Consider the following 20031-nt stretch of genomic DNA (forward strand, 5'->3'; position numbering starts at 1 on the left):
CTCCACCTCATGGTGGATCGTTTCAAAATCCACTGCTTCTCTCTGCTACAGAGGACAGTCCTTACACTCCTACCTACCAGTTTCCTGCATCTACTCCTAGTCCTAAATCTGAAGGTAATTAAAGGAAAATCATGTGCGTCTCCCTTTACCGGTGCTGTTCCTCTCTCTCATCCTGGGTTTTTTTCTGGTGGCTAAGGGCTGTCTCCCAATCATTTGCTTCCTCCAACCTTGCATTATGTGGTGTTGTCTTGCTCCTTGCTGACTGTGTGATGGGAGTCTGTCCAGATGGTGTGTTAATCCTATTTCTTTGGAATCTACATGATGAATGGGTTAGCCAGTGTACCTTAGTTATGATGCTGTGAGCATGTGGAGCTCTGGGAAAAGCTGCCATATCCAGCCACCCAGGGCTTTATGCTTGGGGTGGTCACAGGGTATTGTGGGTGGCGGGGCATTGACTCAGGGAAGCTGAGTCTTACGGCTGGTGGGCAGGAGGTAGATGTGTCATCTGTCAGCAGAAAAGTTACCCAGTTCCTGTATGTGCAACTAACTCCATCACTAGGACCCTCTTGTCATGGACCCTCAGGGTATAGCTCCTTGGTAGGGAATTCCCGAAGAGGTATCCAGGTATGAGATTCATCATGGCGGGAAATGATATTTCTTGAAAATAAAGGCTTTGGCCAAACTATGAAATATTTCATGAAAGAGCTGGCTTAGAAATTTGGACATGCTGGGGAGGATAGTCACACTTACACCTAGAGATAGTCTTCTCTAGGGCAAAAAGTCTAGGTGTCAAAGAAGGTTCTAATAGGCAAGTTCAGAGCAACATCCTGGAAATTATTCTAGTCCCAGGGGTTGTCTGATCTTTGAGGAGTGACCCGGAAAGAGGAAAGAGCATGGGACATGCAGGAGAAAGTTTCCCTCTGTGCTCTTCCAGGACGAGAGGTCGGATGCTCTGACCTTCATCCATTCAGGCAGGGTTGAGCCCTTGCTTGTGCCATTCCCTGTCCTGGGGACGGAGGTTAGTGCCATGAATAAGATAAGTCCTCTGTTCCCAAAAGTCCACATCTGGCAGGGAATCAGGCAAGGCCACTCCATCGTACTCTGAGCAGCGTGGTGGCATCTGCAAAAGCATGTGTCCAAAAGGCCACAGCAGGTCCTCGGTGCGTACCTGGCGAGTGTTGATGAGTGAGGGCTTTGGACCATGGAGTCAGAGTTGTCTTCTAAGGTGAGCCACCACCTCGGTTCTTCTCTGCTCTAATTAGGTCAGCAAACTTCCCACAGCCCTTCTCACCATTGGTAAGGTCATCCATTAAGTCATTCACCAAACTTTTATTGATCAGTTAATATTTATGAGATTACACACTGGGATGTAAATACAGCTTTAGTTAAAAGACCATATTCCCACCCTAGCCATTTTGGCTCAGTGGATAGAGCATCGACCTTTGGACTGAAGGGTCCCGGGTTCAATTTGGGTCAAGGGCACATACCTCAATTGCAGGTTCCTCCCCAGCCTGGGCCCTGGTCAGGGTGTGTGCAGAAGGCAACCAATCAGTGTGTTTCTCTCGCATCGATATTTCTCTCTGTCTTCCCCTCCATATTCCCTTTTGGGCCTCCCTGTTTTTCTGTGATAATCTTTGGTTTCCAACCATTTCATGCCTCGGGCCTAATTTGAATGAAAAGAAAAGTCTACCATACCAAAGCAGATGTAAAAATTAAAAGCTGATGATTGAATTTTAATCTTTGACCACCTCACTGCCAACAAAAGTCTACTTGGTGTGAGATAACCTAGTCTTTTTATCTTGGGGTACCGAGTCTAGCCAAAAACACTGCTTATGAAACAATTGACTGAGGACAAGGGGATTTTTTCAAGGTAGTTTTGACTTTTTTATTTTGGCTTTATTTGGGCCTGGGAGCCTAACCCACTCAATAAGGTAGGGTTCACATCTGTAGTAAGTGCATGCCGTGCCTGAAGGCATATTGTCCCGTAGCTGTGGGCAGAGGAGGGGCACCTGGAGAATGCTGTGAAAGAAGCAGTAACGCCCATTGAAAATTGCTGTAGGCCTGGCACAGGCAGTGCCAGCAGCTGCCACGGTCAGCCTGGCTGTTGGTCTGAAGACAGGGTTTCAGGCTTCACACCCAGAGCTGCCACGTCACCCACTGCCACACCTAGCAACCCTGGCCAACGGTGACGTCTGCCTCTGGTACACATCAAGTCAGGCCCATGGGGGAACTAGGGTTATTCTGTCTAAAGGCTTAAACAATAAGGGATGACATGACAACTCTTCATCTATAATTTAGGAGCAGAAATCCTCACCTAAGAATATTTTTTCCATTGGTTGTTTTTGTTTTGTTTTTGTTTTTCAGAAAGAGAGGAGGAGGGGAGGGATAGAGACAGAAACATCAATTGGTTGCCTCCTGCATGTGCCCCGAACAGGGCCAGGGATTGAGCTGGCACCTTTCATTCCTTGAGCCAATGCTCTATCCCAGGGGTGGGCAAACTTTTTGACTCGAGGGCCACAATGGGTTCTTAAACTGGACCGGAGGGCCGGAACAAAAGCATGGATGGAATGTTTGTGTGAACTAATATAAATTCAAAGTAAACATCGTTACATAAAAGGGTATGGTCTTTTTTTTTTTTAGTTTTATTCATTTCAAACAGGTCGGATCCGGCCCGCGGGCCGTAGTTTGCCCACAGCTGCTCTATCCACAGAACCAAACCGGCTAGGGCCAGACGTTATTTTTTTTTATTTTCAAAGACCAAAAAGGAAAAAATTCATAATACCCAATATGATTAAACTTGAACACAAATTTCTAAGAAAGTCTTCTTCCCTGGAGATCTTTTAAAAATAGGGTAGATTTCATCTCTTGCCCACGCTCCTGTCTAGATGACAGATTCCTCCGAGGTAGAGCACAGATGCATTCAATTAGATGAGGGCTTTTTACAAGTGAGTGAAACGTTTGACTCAATCACTTTTGAAAATCGTTTTTTTTAATTTTAATTTTTGTAACTTGTAAGAGATTCTCTGTCTTGTGGCTTGTGCCGTGAGCCCAGCAGGTCCTCCTCAGCCTGCCCTTGGTGCAGCTCCAGTCCTGCGCCTGCCCCTGCGCCTGCACACCCTTCTCAGCATGGGGAAGATTTATGCCGTTCAGGGAAAGGTGTTAAAGACAGATTAGCACCTCACAGAGGCTCTACCCCAAGTTTTTAATGAGCAATAAAAAATAGACAGCTTGACTGAGAGATGTGAGCCCTCATTCCAGAGTTCATCCCCTGGGGAGGAGAGACTGTTGTTGCTGCTGGTTTTTTGTTTTGTTTAATTCAGAATTTGAAACTTGCAATAAACCTATCAAAACCTGGCCTACAGCTGCCGCCGCTGTCTAGATTCTGGTTTTTTATACAGTGTAAAAAAGACATTTCCAAGTGTCTCAAAGCTGGTTCTCCCGAATAGTAAAGGATCACATGAAAGTTTGTTTATGCTGGCTGAGCAACCTTCTTTTTCCCCTCACTATGGTGCAAAAGTAAACTTCTGGCCAGACTTTCAGAAGATAAGTAAGATTAACATGTCTTAATCAATGAGGTTTAAAATATCCTTTTAAAGAAACCTGTAAATTCCAACAAGGAGCAGCCCCTTCTAATTGCTTTGTAATCTTGGAGCGCGCTCTATGGGACAGGCGCAGTGTGATGTTTGCTCCTCCTTGTTTCATGAGGCAGTTGGGAAGAAGGGGGCTAGGAAATTTGGGGAGAGTAGAATTAATTCGGGAGACTTATTTCCTGTCATTTTACTACATTCCCTGGTCCTTAGGAAGCTAATAAAAAATAATAATTTACCAAAAGTCCTTTGGGAATAACTTTCAAAGAAGGCTAAGCAAATGAGTTTTACTTTCTTTAAGAAAACAAACAAACAAACAAACAAGCTTTCATTTCACCCCCTTCCTCCCCATCATTCCTTCCTCTCTGACCCAGAGTTACTTGCCTGGGAATTACACTCCATTCTCTCTCTCAAAAGCAAATGTCCTTTCCTTGCCTCTGAGATACCAGCAAGTCAGAAAAGATTGTGGGGGTGGGGAGCAGGGATGTTGATGGAGCCCAGCATCGCCCCACCCTCTGCTGCACCCAGACCCTGGAGGGGCTGCCAGAAGGAGTCTTCAGCCATCCTGCCCAGGGTTTCCTGCTAAAGCGGGAGCGAGAGGAACAAGCTGTGGAGAAACCACTTCCGAAACACCCCTTCCCCTCCTCCTCCCTTCTGCTCTAGGAAATAGCAGGGTGGTGGCCAGCACCCCAGCAGCTCACAATCAGAATCCTATTAATAACTAATAGTAATAGTAGCATAGCCACTGCGATGACTGTGCCTCACTGCCCTCTGTGGAGCCCCTACCAAATACCAGGCTCCGTGCTGAGTGCATCACCGTCGTCATGTCATTTCATCTTCCCAGCAACCTCATTCTACCAATAGAGGGTGTGAGGCTCAGAAAGATTAAGTGATTTGTGCAAGATCTCACAGTAAGTGGCAGCGCCAGGGTTCAAACCCAGGTCTCGGGGGCCCAGCAAACATGGGCTTTTATGCACTCTGTTCTGCTCTGCTGCTTCCCGTTCCTCTCCGGCTGTGCTCTGTGTTCTTGGTTGGCCCCCTTGCCCAAGGTCTCTCTGATGCCTGATTCCAGGCGTCGGGCCTGCCCTGCTTCTGAGTCATGTTTCCCAGGCTGAGCCGGTGTCTCCCGGGACGGTGCCTGGGAGTATGAAGTCAGGGAAGCTCCCTGACACCGGCCAGGACTGAGAACCACTGGGATGGAGGAATGCCACCCTTTCCACCCTCCAGAAGAGGAAGACACTCGCTGGCGCAATTTGAGGGGTTTGGATATAGAATTAGAGTGGGGAATACAGATTCAAAAATCCTGTGGGTGAAAATAGAAGATATTTTCAATTGATGCCTCCAAATTAGCAGTAAAACCTCGTGGTCCATGGCCTGAGAGGACCCCCTTGTCCATGTCAGGATGAAGAGCTACCACACCGGCCAGGGGTGGTGTCCCCTTGCTATCCGGGGCCTCTGCCGCCACTGTCAGGTGAATCGTGGCCACTGCCACCTCCTGGCAAAGTGACTTAAGACACCATCCCCAAGACATCCCCAGGTCGCAGTGACCCATCATGTCCTACGGGTCTGTCGCCTTGAGCTTTTCCCTCAATTCTCGATGAGGATGCACTAAGGCAAGGATTTAGGAGGCTGATTTTCCCAGTCACATCTATATTTGAGTTAAAATAATCCCCTGCTGGCCTTACAGGATTTCTAAGAATAGCCTTATTTTGCTTGAGTTCAAGCAAATCCTTCTATTGTGAAGATGCCTGGCCAGGATCTGTGCCTCCTGTCCCAAACTCCAGCTAGTACTGCCCAGAGGAGGGGCTGAGCCGCTCCCCGCGGTCACCTTTGCTCTCCTAGCTAGAGCTGCCCGAGGCCTCCGCCTACAAACACGGGAGTCTGACCGCCGCAAAACTTCCCACCTTCAAGGGCCAGGATTGCCCCAGGAGATGAGGTGGTGAGTCTTTCTCCAGCTTTCACTCCTTTCCTGTTCCCCCTCCTTCAGATTCTACTTTTCCCCGAATTTGTCTTCTATAGCTATCTACACCCTGTATTGATCTGTGTTCATCCCTTAAAATTTGATTGCCTTTAACGGGGACGTAGGCAGCTTGAGGAATCTTCCCCCCAAGCTCCCTGGGCTACTGACCAACTTGCCCCGTTTCCTATCTTGTAAATTCTTCCTCTTCCCTCCACCCAGACGTGGTCTCTGCCTCTGTATAGGTCTCTCTTCTTCTTTGAATCTTTTTGTTGGAGGTGTGTGTCCTCTCATGTGACCCATTTATCCTCTTTCTTCCTAAGTGTATGGGTTAAAGTAGGAGAAAGAATTAATTTGAGCAGTGGAAAAAGACTGTTAAAACAAGCTGTTGATATTGAGAAATAATTTGAACTTCTCAAGGTCGAAGAAATGCATAAAATTGAAACTTAATTGATATAGGCAAGTGATTATGCAAATACTGCTTTTGGCCCATCCCATTTTGGTCAATTACATAATTTTTATAGAACAATCGTTCTCAACTAGCACTTTTTCCAGTGTCTTTAAGATTGTCATTAATTCTCCAAGAAAGTCTTTTTTTAGAAGTTCATTTTTAAAGTCACTGTGGTTGAAAAGGCAATTATGTGCCTCCTGGCAGTGTCAAGGAGTAGCTGTTCCCAGATGCGCCTGCAGGACAGACTGCCAAAGCCCAGAGCGGCGTCGCGGGTGTGTGGACAACAGAGCCCAGCAGGGTCCGTGGACCCTGGAGTGAGCTGTTCACCCGGTGAATCCCCTCAGTGTTAGAGCTTCCTGGAAGTGGCTGGCACGGGAAGCTCTGAGCGTTGCTGCCAAGGTTTGATGTTTGCAGCTTTGAGGGGCACAGTCAGCATGTGGCTCCACCACGAGTAAGAATCACAGGATCCCGGCTCAGCTCAGCCCACTATGGCATCGTTTTAAAAACCCTGAAGAGCCCAAGCCGGTGGTGCTCAGTGGTTCGAGTGTCGGCCTGCACACCCAAGGTTCCTGGGTTCAATTCCCAGTCAGGGACACGTCCTGAGGTAACCAGTTGATGTGTCTCTCTCACATCTCTCTCTCTCTCTCTCTCTCCCTCTCTCTCCCCCCTCCCCCTTCTTCCCTTCTACTCTCTGAAAAGCAATGGGAAAAATAGCCTCAGGTGAGGGTTAACAAAACAAAAAAAAGACGCTAAAGAAAGAGTAAAGGCAGGATTTCAGACACTGACAATGTCCATGTTCTTGGACAATTTGAGAAATGTTTTATTTAATGTTATCTGGACTGTGGTTTAACTCTCTGTCTCTCCATCTCTCTGTGTCTCTATGGGTCTCTGTCTCTCTCCCTGTCTCTCTCTCTCTCTCTCTACCTCTTTGTCTCTCTCTGTCTCCTTTTGGCTAACCCTAGTGTATAGACCATACAGACAGGTAACCAGTTTTCCCATTCACTACCATTCTGAACTTCATACCCCTCTCCCCCAGTGTGGACTTAGCCTGCCAGGCCTGGAGAGCAAGAAGCAGCAAGCGGGAGATGTAGCAACAGTGACTCGGTTTTACCCGTGTCCCTGGAGACCAGCAGGAGGAAAACTGAAGAGTGGTGGGGTAACGCAGCAAACTTGCCTAAGTGTCACCAGGGAGGGGACGATGCAGAAAAACAGAGCAAAGGCCTCAAGGCCTGGGAGGCAGGCCAGGACGCAGGGCAGGACTGAGTCGCAGAACAACACTCTCCCTTGTCTCTTGCATGATATAAATTAAAAAGGAATAGCCAGTTTCCCCCAGGACTGGGCAGCTAGGGAGCATGAACCCAGAACAAGGCACCCATCCCTAGCTCAGGGCTTAGAGGCGGCCCAGGGAAGTGGAGTCAGAAAGACGTGCTCTGTCTCTTACTGCGAGGCTCCAGGCACATTTCCTGACCTCCCTGGGCCTTAATGTCCTTGTCTGTATGTGAGATATTTATGTATTTCCTATTGCAGAGATTAAGTGATACTAGGACATTACTGGCTATTATTAGGCACTTAATAATGGGAGCTGCTATTATTTTTACTCATAAGCACGGGTAAAATTTTCTTCCATTCGTTTTGCAAGACTAACAAAAAATTTAAAGAATAGATTATATGTACCCTGGATATTCAGATGAATTAGTACAACTTCATTTGCCCTCTTAAAGGTTTGATGAACTGAAATCCACATGCCAGACTTGGATCCCATGACCACTGGGTGGGCAAGGTTTCTTTCCCCTCCTGCACCAAATAAGAAATAGCTTCAAGAACATCATTCATTCATTTTATCTGTTGCCCTCACCCCCATCTTTCCTACTTCTGCTTTTCAAAATACATAAATTGTTTAACACTCCAAGCTATTCCTTTCATCTTATAAGAACTATTTCTCATTTTCTGTTAACAAATCTTCTAGCCCTGGCTGGATAGCTCTATTGCATTGTCCCATACACCAAAAGGTTGCAGGTTCAAGTCCCAGTCAGGACACAAATCTAGGTTGTGGGTTCAATCCCTGGTTAAGGTGCATGCGGGAGGAACACCTCTCTCTGTCTCTCTCTCTCTCTCCCTCCCTCTCTCCCTCTTTCTCTCCCCCTCCTTTCCATTCTAAAAATCAATGGAAAAAATATTCTCAGGAGGTTAACAAACAAAAAAGAATAAATATCCTCAGGTGAGGACTAGAAAAAAAATCTTCTAGAAATCCACATTAGAAAGCTCTAGAGAGAAAATATTTTTAAAGATCTCAGGGTTTTTAAAATTTTTTCTTTGAATCTTTAAGTGCCTTTTTCTTCCCCATTTTTTCTTACCTCAAGAACAGGTAATAGGAATTAACCCTCACGTTACCAGTTACAGAAAGGCTATAAGTCTCCACGGCTCAGAGAGATGCAGAGTTTTGAGCTAAAATGCTAGACTGGATTTTAAGCACTGTGTACATTGGTTCCCAACTAGGCTAATTTTTCATTTGACAGGCATGATTTTTCCAGTCAAATGCCTCCAATCAAGGTTGATTTTTAGTTTTCTTTGACATCATAGCATTTTATCAGTACAGTAATCAGAAGTTCTGTTTAAAACAAAATTCTTCGAAATACATATTTCCAGATGCCACTTTATCTCTTCTGGCCTGTTCTCAACAGTTAACGACACTCACCCGCTCAGCTTATCGCAGGGAAAGGCCTGGCTGTGTTGACAGAAGGAACCTTGGGCCTGTTCAGCTTTGATGTTGACTAACCCTAGCCTTAACGCAGAGAGAGGGATGGGGAAGGAGGTGGGCAAAATAACTGGGTACCTGATGGCTTTTCTTTATTTGCGGGGGCGGAGGCGGTGAGGAAGTCCTGGGACAGATAAAAATGGGGAGAGGTGAAGGGAGTAAGAAGGGGGTGGGGGAGAGGCTGCCTTTGCAGAATACTTAACTCACAATAACAGCTGTCTTAGCTTTATTTACATTGCGCAAAATATTATGACCTGTACTACTCTGAGACTAAAAATGATTTTTATAGTGACAAAGACTTGATTAACACTTAGTCATTAACATGTACTGGATTCTTTGACTTGTCTTTTCAGGTTAGTTCACGTGTTTTGTAAACTTGCTAAGATTTGAAGGGAAGGTATTGGGTCTTCAGTCCACATTCACGAATCCTGAGTTTGGGTTAGCGAGACCTTAGAGGATGGGAAAGGCCAACTGTTTCAACACTTTGGAGGGGTCATCGCGGGGATAGTGACCAAATACCTGACATTCTCAGGACACTCCCAGTTGTGAAATCTGTCCCTGTAAGTGCGCCTGTAGTCTCAGTGTCAGTGCAGTGCAGCCACTTGCACGGGGGTTCAGATCTTATCTCGGTTCCCAAGTCTGAAAGCCCAATGCCCAGCTTCTTTAGGGACATGTCGTGCCCTCGGAGGGCATCTCGCACTTACAGAAACCCCTGGGCGTCTGACTTATTCCAGACACTTGCCCCGAGCAGCGCCTTTGTGGAGCAAACTGCATAACCGCACCTGCCATGGCTGTGTTATATCCCAGAAAAAAAAGTGCCTTGAGGAACCAGGTCGGGGTGGAATCAAAATACGATTATGGGGGTTTTCTCCGAATGTTCTTTTAGCTGCAGAGCCTGCTTGCTAAATGATATTGACTAGGGAACCTTAGCATATAAAACAGGTCACAGCTGAGGTGGGGAACTAGAAAACACACCTCTTCCCCGACAACGCCACCCAGTAGCGGGCCTGGGGGACTCCGAGGACCACGCAGGCTAGACCAGAGACTCGGGGTGAGCATCCAGGGAGGTATCTCAGCCCCTGCTTCCAGCGTCGGCAGGAGGGCACAGGGCGCTCGTTCTCCTGCCTCAGCCGGATTTCTCCTGATTGCATTTTGTTTTGTTCACTAGATGATGATTCAGATCTGTACTCTCCTCGATACTCCTTTTCTGAAGATAGTAAGTGACAGAATTTCCTGAGCATGGGGGGAAGAGGGCGCATTGGATAAGGGGAAGCCTCTTCCTAATTCCTGCTTTCACCAGTTTTAAGTCTTTTGTACCCACTTTTCTTCCCCAGCAAAATCTCCCCTTTCTGTGCCTCGCTCAAAAAGTGAGATGAGCTACATTGACGGTGAGAAGGTAGTTAAGCGGTCAGCCACACTTCCCCTCCCGGCCCGCGCTTCCTCCCTGAAATCAGGCCCAGAAAGGTAAGTGCTCCTCCTCCCCGATCCACTGTGACTTCAGGCTGCCACGCAGTGTGGCAGCCAGGTCCCACCTCTCGCTGCTGGGCAGCAGCCGTGGGGCCAGGAGTTGTGCAGACCTGACCTGGAGTCCCTCTCTGTCCTGTGTTAGCAGCGACCTTTTCTTTCAGAGTTCATGTTCTTACCTATAAATGGGGACACATTTTACATTTGTCAGGGGTGTTGCAAGGACAAGACAAGGTAGTGCATATAACATTTCTCAGTGCCTGGCCAAGTATGGGCTTAATTCACGTTGGCTATAACTCATCACTTTTTACCTTCTCACAGGAGAAACCTTAGCTGTAAGCTTTGTCATGTGTTTTTATACTCTCTGTGTTTACTGATGGAGCCCTTAGCGGAGAATATAATTTTAACATGAAGTTACACTTTTTAATATCAGTTTATTTGCACAGCACATATTATTGAGACATCAATGTGGATTGGCTGTAATGATGACGTTAGTCATGTCTTGACGCCCGCATGGAATGACCCAATATTCTTTCCTTGGGTTACGGTGCCCATGGAGCAACCTTCTTATGCCATCTGGACTGGTGTCCCACCCACCTCCCACTGCTTCTCAGCACAAAAGAAGCTCTTGCCAAAATGAATTATTTTTCCTGAAAAACACACTTAGTTTCACACCTTCATACCTTTTCCATCTTCGTCGACAACTGAATAGCTGTTTTGAAAGCCCCACACATGCATAAGTGGCATCTGCCTCAGGAGTTAGATAATGAATTTGAGAGGAAGGTTGGGTCGGCCTATAAATTCTTTGCAATGGCATTCATCAAACCGGGTGCGTTCTGGGTGCAGACGGGACCACATGCTGTGGGGGAATATAAGCATATAGAAATCATCATCCCTGCCTTGCAGCAAAAACTAAATATAATCACAGTGCAAAGGCAGTCATGTGCGGGCATAAAAACTCTGCAAACAGTTTTCAGGGATTCATCTCCTCTGAAACCCACCACTGGATCCGGTCGAATTTGTGTGCCAAAGGCTGCAATTTGGGTGATTACTGGGGTGAAGTGTGGAATAGGAAACACCACGGTTACAATAGCAAATAATATTTACGGAATAGTTACTGTGGACCTGGTGATTTACATGCACTATCTCATTTAATCCTTGCAACAACCCCATTTTTCAGATGAGGAAACTAAGGTAGCAAGAGGTAAAGTGTGTAGCCTGGATCACCAGCGAGCAAGTACTGTCGCAGGGATTGGAAACACAGCTGACTGGCTCCAGGACCTGCATCCTCTCTCCCTGCACGAGCATGAGTGGGAAGTGCAGGCGTGTTTGGGGAATGATAAGCTCAGGAGAGCAGAGCAAGCTTTGTGCTTCCCTCCCTGCCTCCCTCTCTTCTCTGCTTCCTGGTACCTGGTTCCTGGTACCTTAGGCCTTTTGTGAAGCAAACCCAGAGCTTTAACTGGTGGTTTTGAGAAGGGAACCAGGACAACTAAATGCTCTGCACCGAGTCCGATTTTATGCTTTGGGTTTAATAATTCCTTGATTAGACTACAGTCAGCCAATGTCAGAACGTGTTGGAGGCCAGTTTTCATGAAAACAGCTCTAATAGGATTTTCTTTCTACAGAAACGACTGGGAGCCCCCAGATAAGAAAGTGGATACAAGGAAATACCGTGCAGAGCCCAAAAGCATATACGAGTATCAGCCGGGCAGGTCTTCCGTTCTGAACAACGAAAAGATGGTAATGTGAATATTAAAGTCCCTTTGTCTCACCCGGTCGTGTTCTTTGATCCGGATGCATTGTGCACTTGCATCCCCTTCTTTCTTCCTTGAGATAGACTTGCTTTGTTTAGAAGACAATGAAAAAATGAAGTATTTTTACCCTTTTCATTTTTGCAGGTGTTCATAACATAAGCCCTGAGAGTCTGCTTTGAAAGAAGCTCGTCTTGTGGCTTTCTGGCGCTTTTTGTGCATGGTTCTAACTAATTTAGAATTTTCTATTAACATAAAGATTGATTTTGCTGCTGTCTTCTTTTTAAACATCTAACCATTAATTTGGCAGGCTTATTACTAACTGGACTAAGTTTGTGGTGTGTGTTTTTAAGTGCCTCTTATTTGAACATGCATAAATTTTGTAGAAGGTACTACTAGTACATCACCAAAAGCTAAGTAATTAATACGATGTTGTGATTTGAGGGGGGAAAGCCCCAGGCTGTTAAAACATGTGTTTTAGGTCTTCCTTTTCGGACACGTGCAGTATCGAGGACGAATTTCATAGTCAGTCTGATTTATGGTTCACATCTCTTCTAAGTGGGGAAGTGGCCTGTGGGCAGAGCAGACCACCCTGGAAAAGCGGCCTCTTCTGTGAAACGGGGAAGGATTTGTACAAACCCATTAGTTTCCTACCTACCCATCACAATTCCTTTTATCCATCCTTCCTTTGAAAAGCTGGTTCAGGATTCTGATCGTGGTTAACGGGATTCTCCAAAGCTCGTGCCACCGCAGCCTCCGCCGGGCCCGCAGGATGGAGCTGTCATGCTGGGAACTGGATTCTATTAAAATGCTGCTACCACACTGAGCACAGAGCAAGTAACCCCTGAGGTGTGGGGGCGCCTTCTTCTCCCTCTGCCTCTCCCATGCCACGTGTTTTTCAGGAGTGATTGACTTCACTTTGACGAAGATAAAAGTTTGACATCTTTGAAAGCACAAAGGGATCAGTAATTTTAATTAGGATAAAGCAGCCTGCAGAAATGCTCCCGATTGTCATTCCTCAGCATTTTCTGTGCACTGCAGCTATTTTAAGCAAAAAATTCAGAGAGGAGCGGAGAATGTTGCCTGTGGCTCCAGCCTTCACTGGAGGCTCTCTCCGTGTTAGAAGATGATAACCTCATTAGGTAACCTTCCCCACAGGTGTTCCAGGAGAGAAAGCCGCGCTCTGGGTGTATTCCTGACACTGGAATAACAAGTCAGGACACACCGTCACATACCAGCGCACGTGAATGGCCTCAGAGTCTGTAGGCCTTTGGGTGCATTGTTTGGCAGTATTACTATTTACAGGTGGTCACTTCTCACAAAGCCTTGCCCCTAAAATTTCTTCTTTGTTATCCCCTCCTCTCCTTAGTTCCGAATAATTTGACCACCAATTCAGAACTAGGAATAAAATAACATAGTTTTGTTTCATTCCTTGATATCACCGTGGTTACAAATATCTTCCATGTGTTTACAAACCCAGAGAAGTAACACATAGTAGCTTATAGGCGCCCTCTTTGGGAACCTGCCCTGATCACACGCATGGATCGCAGAGCACCATCTGTGTTCCTACCCAGAAGCCCCTGTGTCTGCCCAGACTAGGCCCATCCTGTCTGTCGGGGGACGGAAGCTCCAGAGGGCCCATCGCATTGCACCTACGAGCTTCCACTCTTAGCGCTCTTCCTCCAGAGACTTCGTTTCAGAGAGAAATTTCAGTCAAACCTCATCTTTGAGCCACTCTTCACAGTAGTCAAGTTAATCCTTTATGTTTGAATTCTTTCTCACCTATCTTTGAACAGAAAAGTTGAAATGTTGGTTTCAGTGTGTGAGTCTTCCCTTTAAACATCCCGCATCAGCTTTGCCAGAATTTGAAGACAAAACTCCCACCCCCAGCTCACACACACACACACACACACACACACACACACACACACACACACACACACTAACTATGGATGAGTGTACTAGCTAGTGACAGGTGTAGAATCTAAATTTGCTCTCAGGATTACACAATTCCTTTTTGGGAAGGGAGGGGAGAGTAGGGGAACCATGCTTTTGTTTCTAATTTGAGGTACTCGTGTCTGCTTAAGCCTGGCGATTTAAGTTGCGACCTCATTGGCACACCTATCTGCTGTGTGCAGGAAGGGTTGAATGGCAGACTGTAAAGGCTGCCTTGGAGCTCATCTTTGCCCCTGGAGCAAATGCCAGCCACCGAGAGAAATAAAACACTATACCACCTTCAGAAACCCCACCAGGAGACGCACAGATTTGATGAGCTACTCAGCTACTTGGCAAAATCATATGAAGCTCTTCATAACTGCTTGGCCTGTCTGACCGTAGCGCGAATCCACTTCCTCCTCTTCTGGCCTTGGGATTGGAGATATTGGTCAGTCCCTGCTTGGTCAGGAATAGCCTTTTCAGGCTTTGTCCCTTTCTCTTTCCTCCCAGCCCCTTACAGGACTTTGACTCAATTCAACAAGTACAGAGAGAATAACTTTTATATGCCAAGCCCTGGGTTAGATGTTGCGGGAAGACTGGGAAGGAGAGACACTAGCATAGTAATTTCACAACTTATATTTGCAAGTGTACAATGAGGGGATTTTCTCAGTTTGGTTTCTTCCCAGTTGAGGGTCACTTTGAGTTCCTCCCTGGCTTTTCAGGTCTGTCACTTAGGCCCGTTTTAGCTTCGTATCATCTGCAAACTGAGTGGGCCCGCCCCCTTCTCGTGGGGAGTGTGAGAAGTGCAATGTGGCTAAAGAGAACCCGGACTTGGAAGATCGAGTTCTGAGTTCATGTTTCGGAGCAGGTCCTTTAACCTTTCTGAACCTCGGTGTTTTCATCTCAACCAGAAGTATTATCTGGCCTGAACTGAGGTCATCAGTGAGAGGATTGAGGGCAAGAATCTGGACAAAAGAACCCTGAACATTATGAAGTGCTGTGCCAATGAACGTACCGCATTCAGATTACTATTTAATTAAAAGTTGAAGCTGGTCTCTGGCTCCTATTCAAGCAACAAAACTGTCCTTGAGGAGAATCAGGCATTTTCCTGGCAAGGCACCCGCCCTTTCCAAGGGTTTTGCCAGCCGGGAAAAGAGGAGCCCCAGCAGGGAGCACTGAGCCTGGCATTGTGAAGCCTGCCCTGCCTGCCGTCCCGAGATCCTGCTGTGCGTCCGGAGGATCTGTGCTGTTTGTCCGTCCCACCACCGATGGACAGCTGAGTTACGCATGGCCCAGTCAGACGCAGACGGCAGCACTGTGTGTGTTACCGCTCACTTCCTGGACAGCTCGAGGGACCGAGGCTGCTGCCTGGGCCAAGCTGCTCGACATACCTCCTGACTCAGTCCTTGGCACAGTGTGAACCTCAGCCATGGGACACGTTGCCAGTAGCCTTCAGTGATAAAATGGGTTAATTCTTTCAGGACCAAGTACCAAAGCATTCAGGCAGTTTCCTGAAAGAGTTGGTACATTTTATTAAAAAAAAAAAAAAAAGCCTAACCTATTCCCAGAGAGCAGCTTATAAATAGTCTCTAAAAATAATAAACATGAAATAGGTTTCATGAAACCCCATCATATAAGGACCTAGGATGTCCCACTGCCTTAACTGTTTCTCCTGAAGAGTATGGGTACGGGGCCTCATCTCCCTGAAGAGACACAGAATCCATTCTTTTACATGGTTACAGAGCCCCCTGAGGAGGAGCATGGCGTCTCCTTCAAGATTTAAGCCCAAGTCCCTAAAGACCATGGGGGAGGTTTTAAGCTGGACATTTCCCTCTGGTTTCAACTAACGTATAGTCAGGGAATTTCAGTTAAAGGAACGTTCTCTGTCATATCTTCCTCAATTTAAAACAAATGTAGGGAAAAAAATCACAGTGACAGTTCTTCTGATGGAAATAAATATTTTTATTATACTTGCAAAAAGATAAAACAAACGTAGGAATAATAGAAAGGTTCTTCTAAGGATCTGAGAAGAGGAGATGGGTGAAGGTCCCTGAGACGTGTGCAGCATCCCTACAAGCTGCAAAGGCCTGAACGTTAAGAGAGCCGAGTCCAGGGGAGCTGCTTGGGATCAGGCGCACTGAGGAGTCCACAGCCCGCAGCCCCTCCTCCTGTGCTGGGACCCGAGGGAGTGATGTTACTTACATACCATTTTCTACCTCCGTGGGAAATGTACATTTCATATTTCGTACTGTTACCGGAAAATCCCCCCCCCCTCTTGTGACTATCAAGGTTTTTTGAAACATAGACATGTATGAATTTAATTGGAATTTAATTAAGCCATGAGCCTCTAACACTTTTGTCTGCTGTGAACATATCTCCATTTTATTAGGGGGAAACATGATTTGCTTTCCAGGCATTCATTTTTAACTAATTATTGCCAGAAACACACGTTATTCCACAGCAAGGTACCAGGACTTTATAAATACTTGATTAAATCTGAAATCCCCTGGGGTCCATTATCACTCTGTGTGAACTACCTGAGAATTCTGTAAAGTGGGAAATCTAACTTATTTTTGTAACATAACCCAGAAGTTTTTCCTTCCCCTGTTCTGCTATCTGTCTTGTTCAGCTTTTCCCTCGCTTTAATTTTCCCAGCTCTTTAACATTTACTTGTTAGAACATGAAGTATATTCTATCTGTATCCATCCCCTCGGGAGCTTGTTTAAGATGTTTTTTCACTCGTGTCCTCTGTTGTTACTTATATCATCTTTCACTTTACTGTGTAAGGGACATGGTTTCTCACCTACTCATGTGCCATTAAAGATGCAGTATTAACAAATTGGCTTGGATAAAAGTGTCAAAATTTGCGTTTATTTTGAAAACCTTAAGGCAGCCTTGCAAATAAGTACTAAAACTGTACTAGCCCGTAAAAATGGTCTGCTCTACTCACCTGGCGTAAGTGGCTAAATGTTTGGTGTGCTCACCAGGTTATTTGCTCATAACTAATAGTTCTTGGGGAAGAGGAGATGGGGTCCTTCTTTTCTCCCACAACATGGAAATACCGCTGTCCCCGCATTCGTATTTGTGGGGGGCAGCAGTGTGTGCAGAGTTCCCCGTCCACACTCCATCCTCCTGCTTTGGGACTGAGCGTGATGCGCCCACTGCTCCCTCGCTCAGGGGCCCTGTTTCTATAAACACGTCCTTCCCCATCTGTTTTAGCTCCGTGATGTTGCCAGTGTCCGTGGAAACGGGTGATTGCTGCTATTGAATGCAGTTCTGTATATATCTGGAAACCACTGCATCTCTACTGGCCTGTTCCTATGTAATCTTTGCATAATGTTATCCTTCTCTCTCTTCCATTTCCCTGTCACCAACCCTTATAGAGTCGGGATATAAGCCCTGAAGAGATAGATTTAAAGAATGAACCTTGGTATAAATTCTTTTCGGAATTGGAGTTTGGGAAACCGGTAAGTTTAATAGCTTCAGTGGTTATAGACATTTTTAAAAATCATGCTGTTGCTGCATTGTCGCTGCTAAGGAATCAGATCTGTTTGTAAGGACTTCGGGGAGCGGGGAGCCCCGTGTTGGTTGTCCTGGTGGGATTGTCTAGTCTCACTACCATCTGTAAGCTTTCCGTTGCTTTACTTCACCAAGAAAGGACAGTGAGCTCCGGATTTATTGCCAGAAAATCCTTAGAGGCACAACTAGATCCTAGCTTGTCTTAGTCCCCCCCACCACTAGCAACGATGCCATGTGCCTGTGGATGACATTGAATTGGCCGTCAGTTCAGTTCCTTGGCCAAAGTCCTATGGCATACTGAAGATAAGCAGGACAGTGCACCACAGCGTGAGCAGACCAGCATGGCCACTGCTTCGGATAGAGCTTCTAAAAGCATCTGTGCAAGGGGAGTGTTGAAGCGGCCAGAAAAGGCCTATGCAGATGTGATCCACGATTACAACCCCATGTCGGGTGACTTTTAGGGAATGAACTCTATGAGTTAGGATAACATTTCCCAAAATTTGAATGAGAGTTAGGAATTCTAGCAAGTGTAGTGTTGAGCCTAATAATATTCCACAGCTTCCCCCTGATGTGTCTGAGTTGGCTTTGGTACCAAAGGATTTTGGGTACTTAAAGGAGGGTTTCTTAGCCCTGTACTCAGAGGAGTACCCACCAGAAGGGAGAAGGGAGCTCATTTTTCCACTGGAGATGACTGGAAACTGACTTTAAAACTCCAGTTACTTTAAATGTTCACAACTGCAAAAAGCATTTACAAGTGGGGGGTTAAGCGTATAAACATAAAATATTTCATTAGATCAGTGGTTCTCAACCTTGGCTGCACATTAGAATCACCTGGGAATCTTTTTTAAATCCTGATTTCTGGGCCTCATCCTCTGGAAATTCTGTTTCTTTGTTACTAATGTTGTGGCCTCACCCCATAACAAAGAAATAGAATTTCTGGAGGACGAGGCCCAGAAATCAGAATTTTAAAAAGATTCCCAGGTGATTCTAATCTGCAGCCAAGGTTGAGAGCCACTGCATTAGATGTTCATGTGAGATTTTAAGCATTGCCTCCAGTATTTGAGTCACCGTGGTTTGGAGTGATGGTTTTATCTGCAGACAGGAATTAACTTTATATGGTTCAGTAAAATGTTAAATTCCATGCTGTATATTTTTATTAAGATGAAGACAAAGACAAATTAAGCTGGTGCTCTGGGATTTCTCTGTTGATTTAGCGATGCTGAGCTTTGTTTCAAAGTTCCTGCATCTTCTGAGAGGAGCACCTGACTTGCAAACATCCTGCTTGTAGGAACAGACATTCCTCCCACCTTGTCCCTCCTGGGACACTGGCTCCTAATAGCAGCTAAGCTGTCCTGGGTGAACAGCGCCACCTAGTGACCAGTGGAGAGGGAAGCGTCTAACCCAGAGTGTGCCCCATCTCCCCTTCCCAAAGCTTTGACGCACACCTCACTTCTCCTTTCTCTCCCTTTTTTCCCTGCTGTCCACCATTCAGACATCAGTGGAGTCTACCCAGGCAGTCTCTTCCACATTCAAATATTTAACAGTATTGTAACCCTTTTCTTTTTCTTAAAACCTACTCAGTTATCTCACAGAAAATCCTTTTGATATATGTAGTTCCTCCCTTCTCCCCAGTGATTGGTATATATAATAATATATGTATTATGGTATAATAATAATACCATATTTCCATCGGGGAAAACAAAAGCTATTTGCTTTGAATTTTGTATAAGCAAAAGTCCATGCCATTGAATTTCGAAGTCCATTCAGGTCCACAAATTTCTAGCCATCTCCTCATTGGCCAAATAACTAAAATAGTTTTCTCTTTAATGCTAGCTTTTAGGAAACATGAAATGATTCTAATTAATCATTTGTTTTACCAAATCTGTCATTGCAAATAATCCTGGTTTTGTCAGCAAGAGACAGTACTTCTGCCCCAGCACACACTAAGCAGGCTCTCTGGGAGCTCAGTGAATTGACACTGCTTCTGTGGGAAGCTGGTCTGAGTGCCCCCCAGCCACGCCACACAGATCCTGGGAGCACAGCCCATTCGTATCCTGGGACCTCCTGTCATTCGTCGCCCCAACATGTTGTTCTAACTGCCTCTTAATTATTTAAAGAAATGCTTTTCCAAAATGTCATTTCTCTCAAGCTACAAGTGTTCCTTACATAGACCTTAGGGTCCTTAAAGGGGACTGCTCCTTTTTTGTGCAGGTCTTTTAAAGTAATGAAAGGTAAAACTTTTAAAGACTTACCAAAATAACGTAATCGCTGTCTATCCGGAGGGAACAGTGTTGAGACCACAGTTCCGATGGTCTGAGGCATTCGAAGGGTGGGCTTCCTATCTAGTTGAACCAAGTTGAATGACTGGATGGCACTCTCAGCGTTTGGTAAGAAGGGGAGTTGAGGAGAAATATTTTTCTTCTTTTCACGTCTCTCCTACCCTAGTCGCGCTGGGCCATACAAGGTTAAGAGACATAAATGAATGTGGCATAAACCAGGAAAGTTGTTTTTGAAGGTTTTGCTGTCATTCAGAAGCAGAATGAAATTAAAACTCCTACCAAAGCGTGTGGGTCATCATTTCTGCCTTTTATTCCACACCCACTCAACCCCAC

At 45.8% G+C, this 20031-nt stretch overlaps 1 protein-coding gene across 17 annotated transcripts in view; it reads left to right on the forward strand.

Annotated features, from left to right (window-relative positions):
• The window catches only part of SORBS1 (sorbin and SH3 domain containing 1), a 196897-nt gene that overhangs the window by 124448 nt on the left and 52418 nt on the right, over positions 1-20031 (forward strand). For 9 of the 17 annotated variants that reach the window (XM_015559393.1, XM_006756633.2, XM_006756636.2 and 6 more), the window contains 5 exons: positions 52-114; positions 9919-9966; positions 10085-10214; positions 11840-11954; positions 17284-17367. In XM_015559393.1, the coding sequence (XP_015414879.1) occupies positions 52-114; positions 9919-9966; positions 10085-10214; positions 11840-11954; positions 17284-17367 (440 nt within the window). The remainder of the gene's footprint in view (positions 1-51; positions 115-9918; positions 9967-10084; positions 10215-11839; positions 11955-17283; positions 17368-20031) is intronic. The other 8 variants (XM_006756639.2, XM_006756643.2, XM_015559396.1 and 5 more) reach the window with 2 other exon arrangements.

This window comes from Myotis davidii, unplaced genomic scaffold, assembly GCF_000327345.1.
Source record: "Myotis davidii unplaced genomic scaffold, ASM32734v1 scaffold332, whole genome shotgun sequence".
In the NCBI taxonomy this organism is placed as follows: Eukaryota; Metazoa; Chordata; class Mammalia; order Chiroptera; family Vespertilionidae; genus Myotis; species Myotis davidii.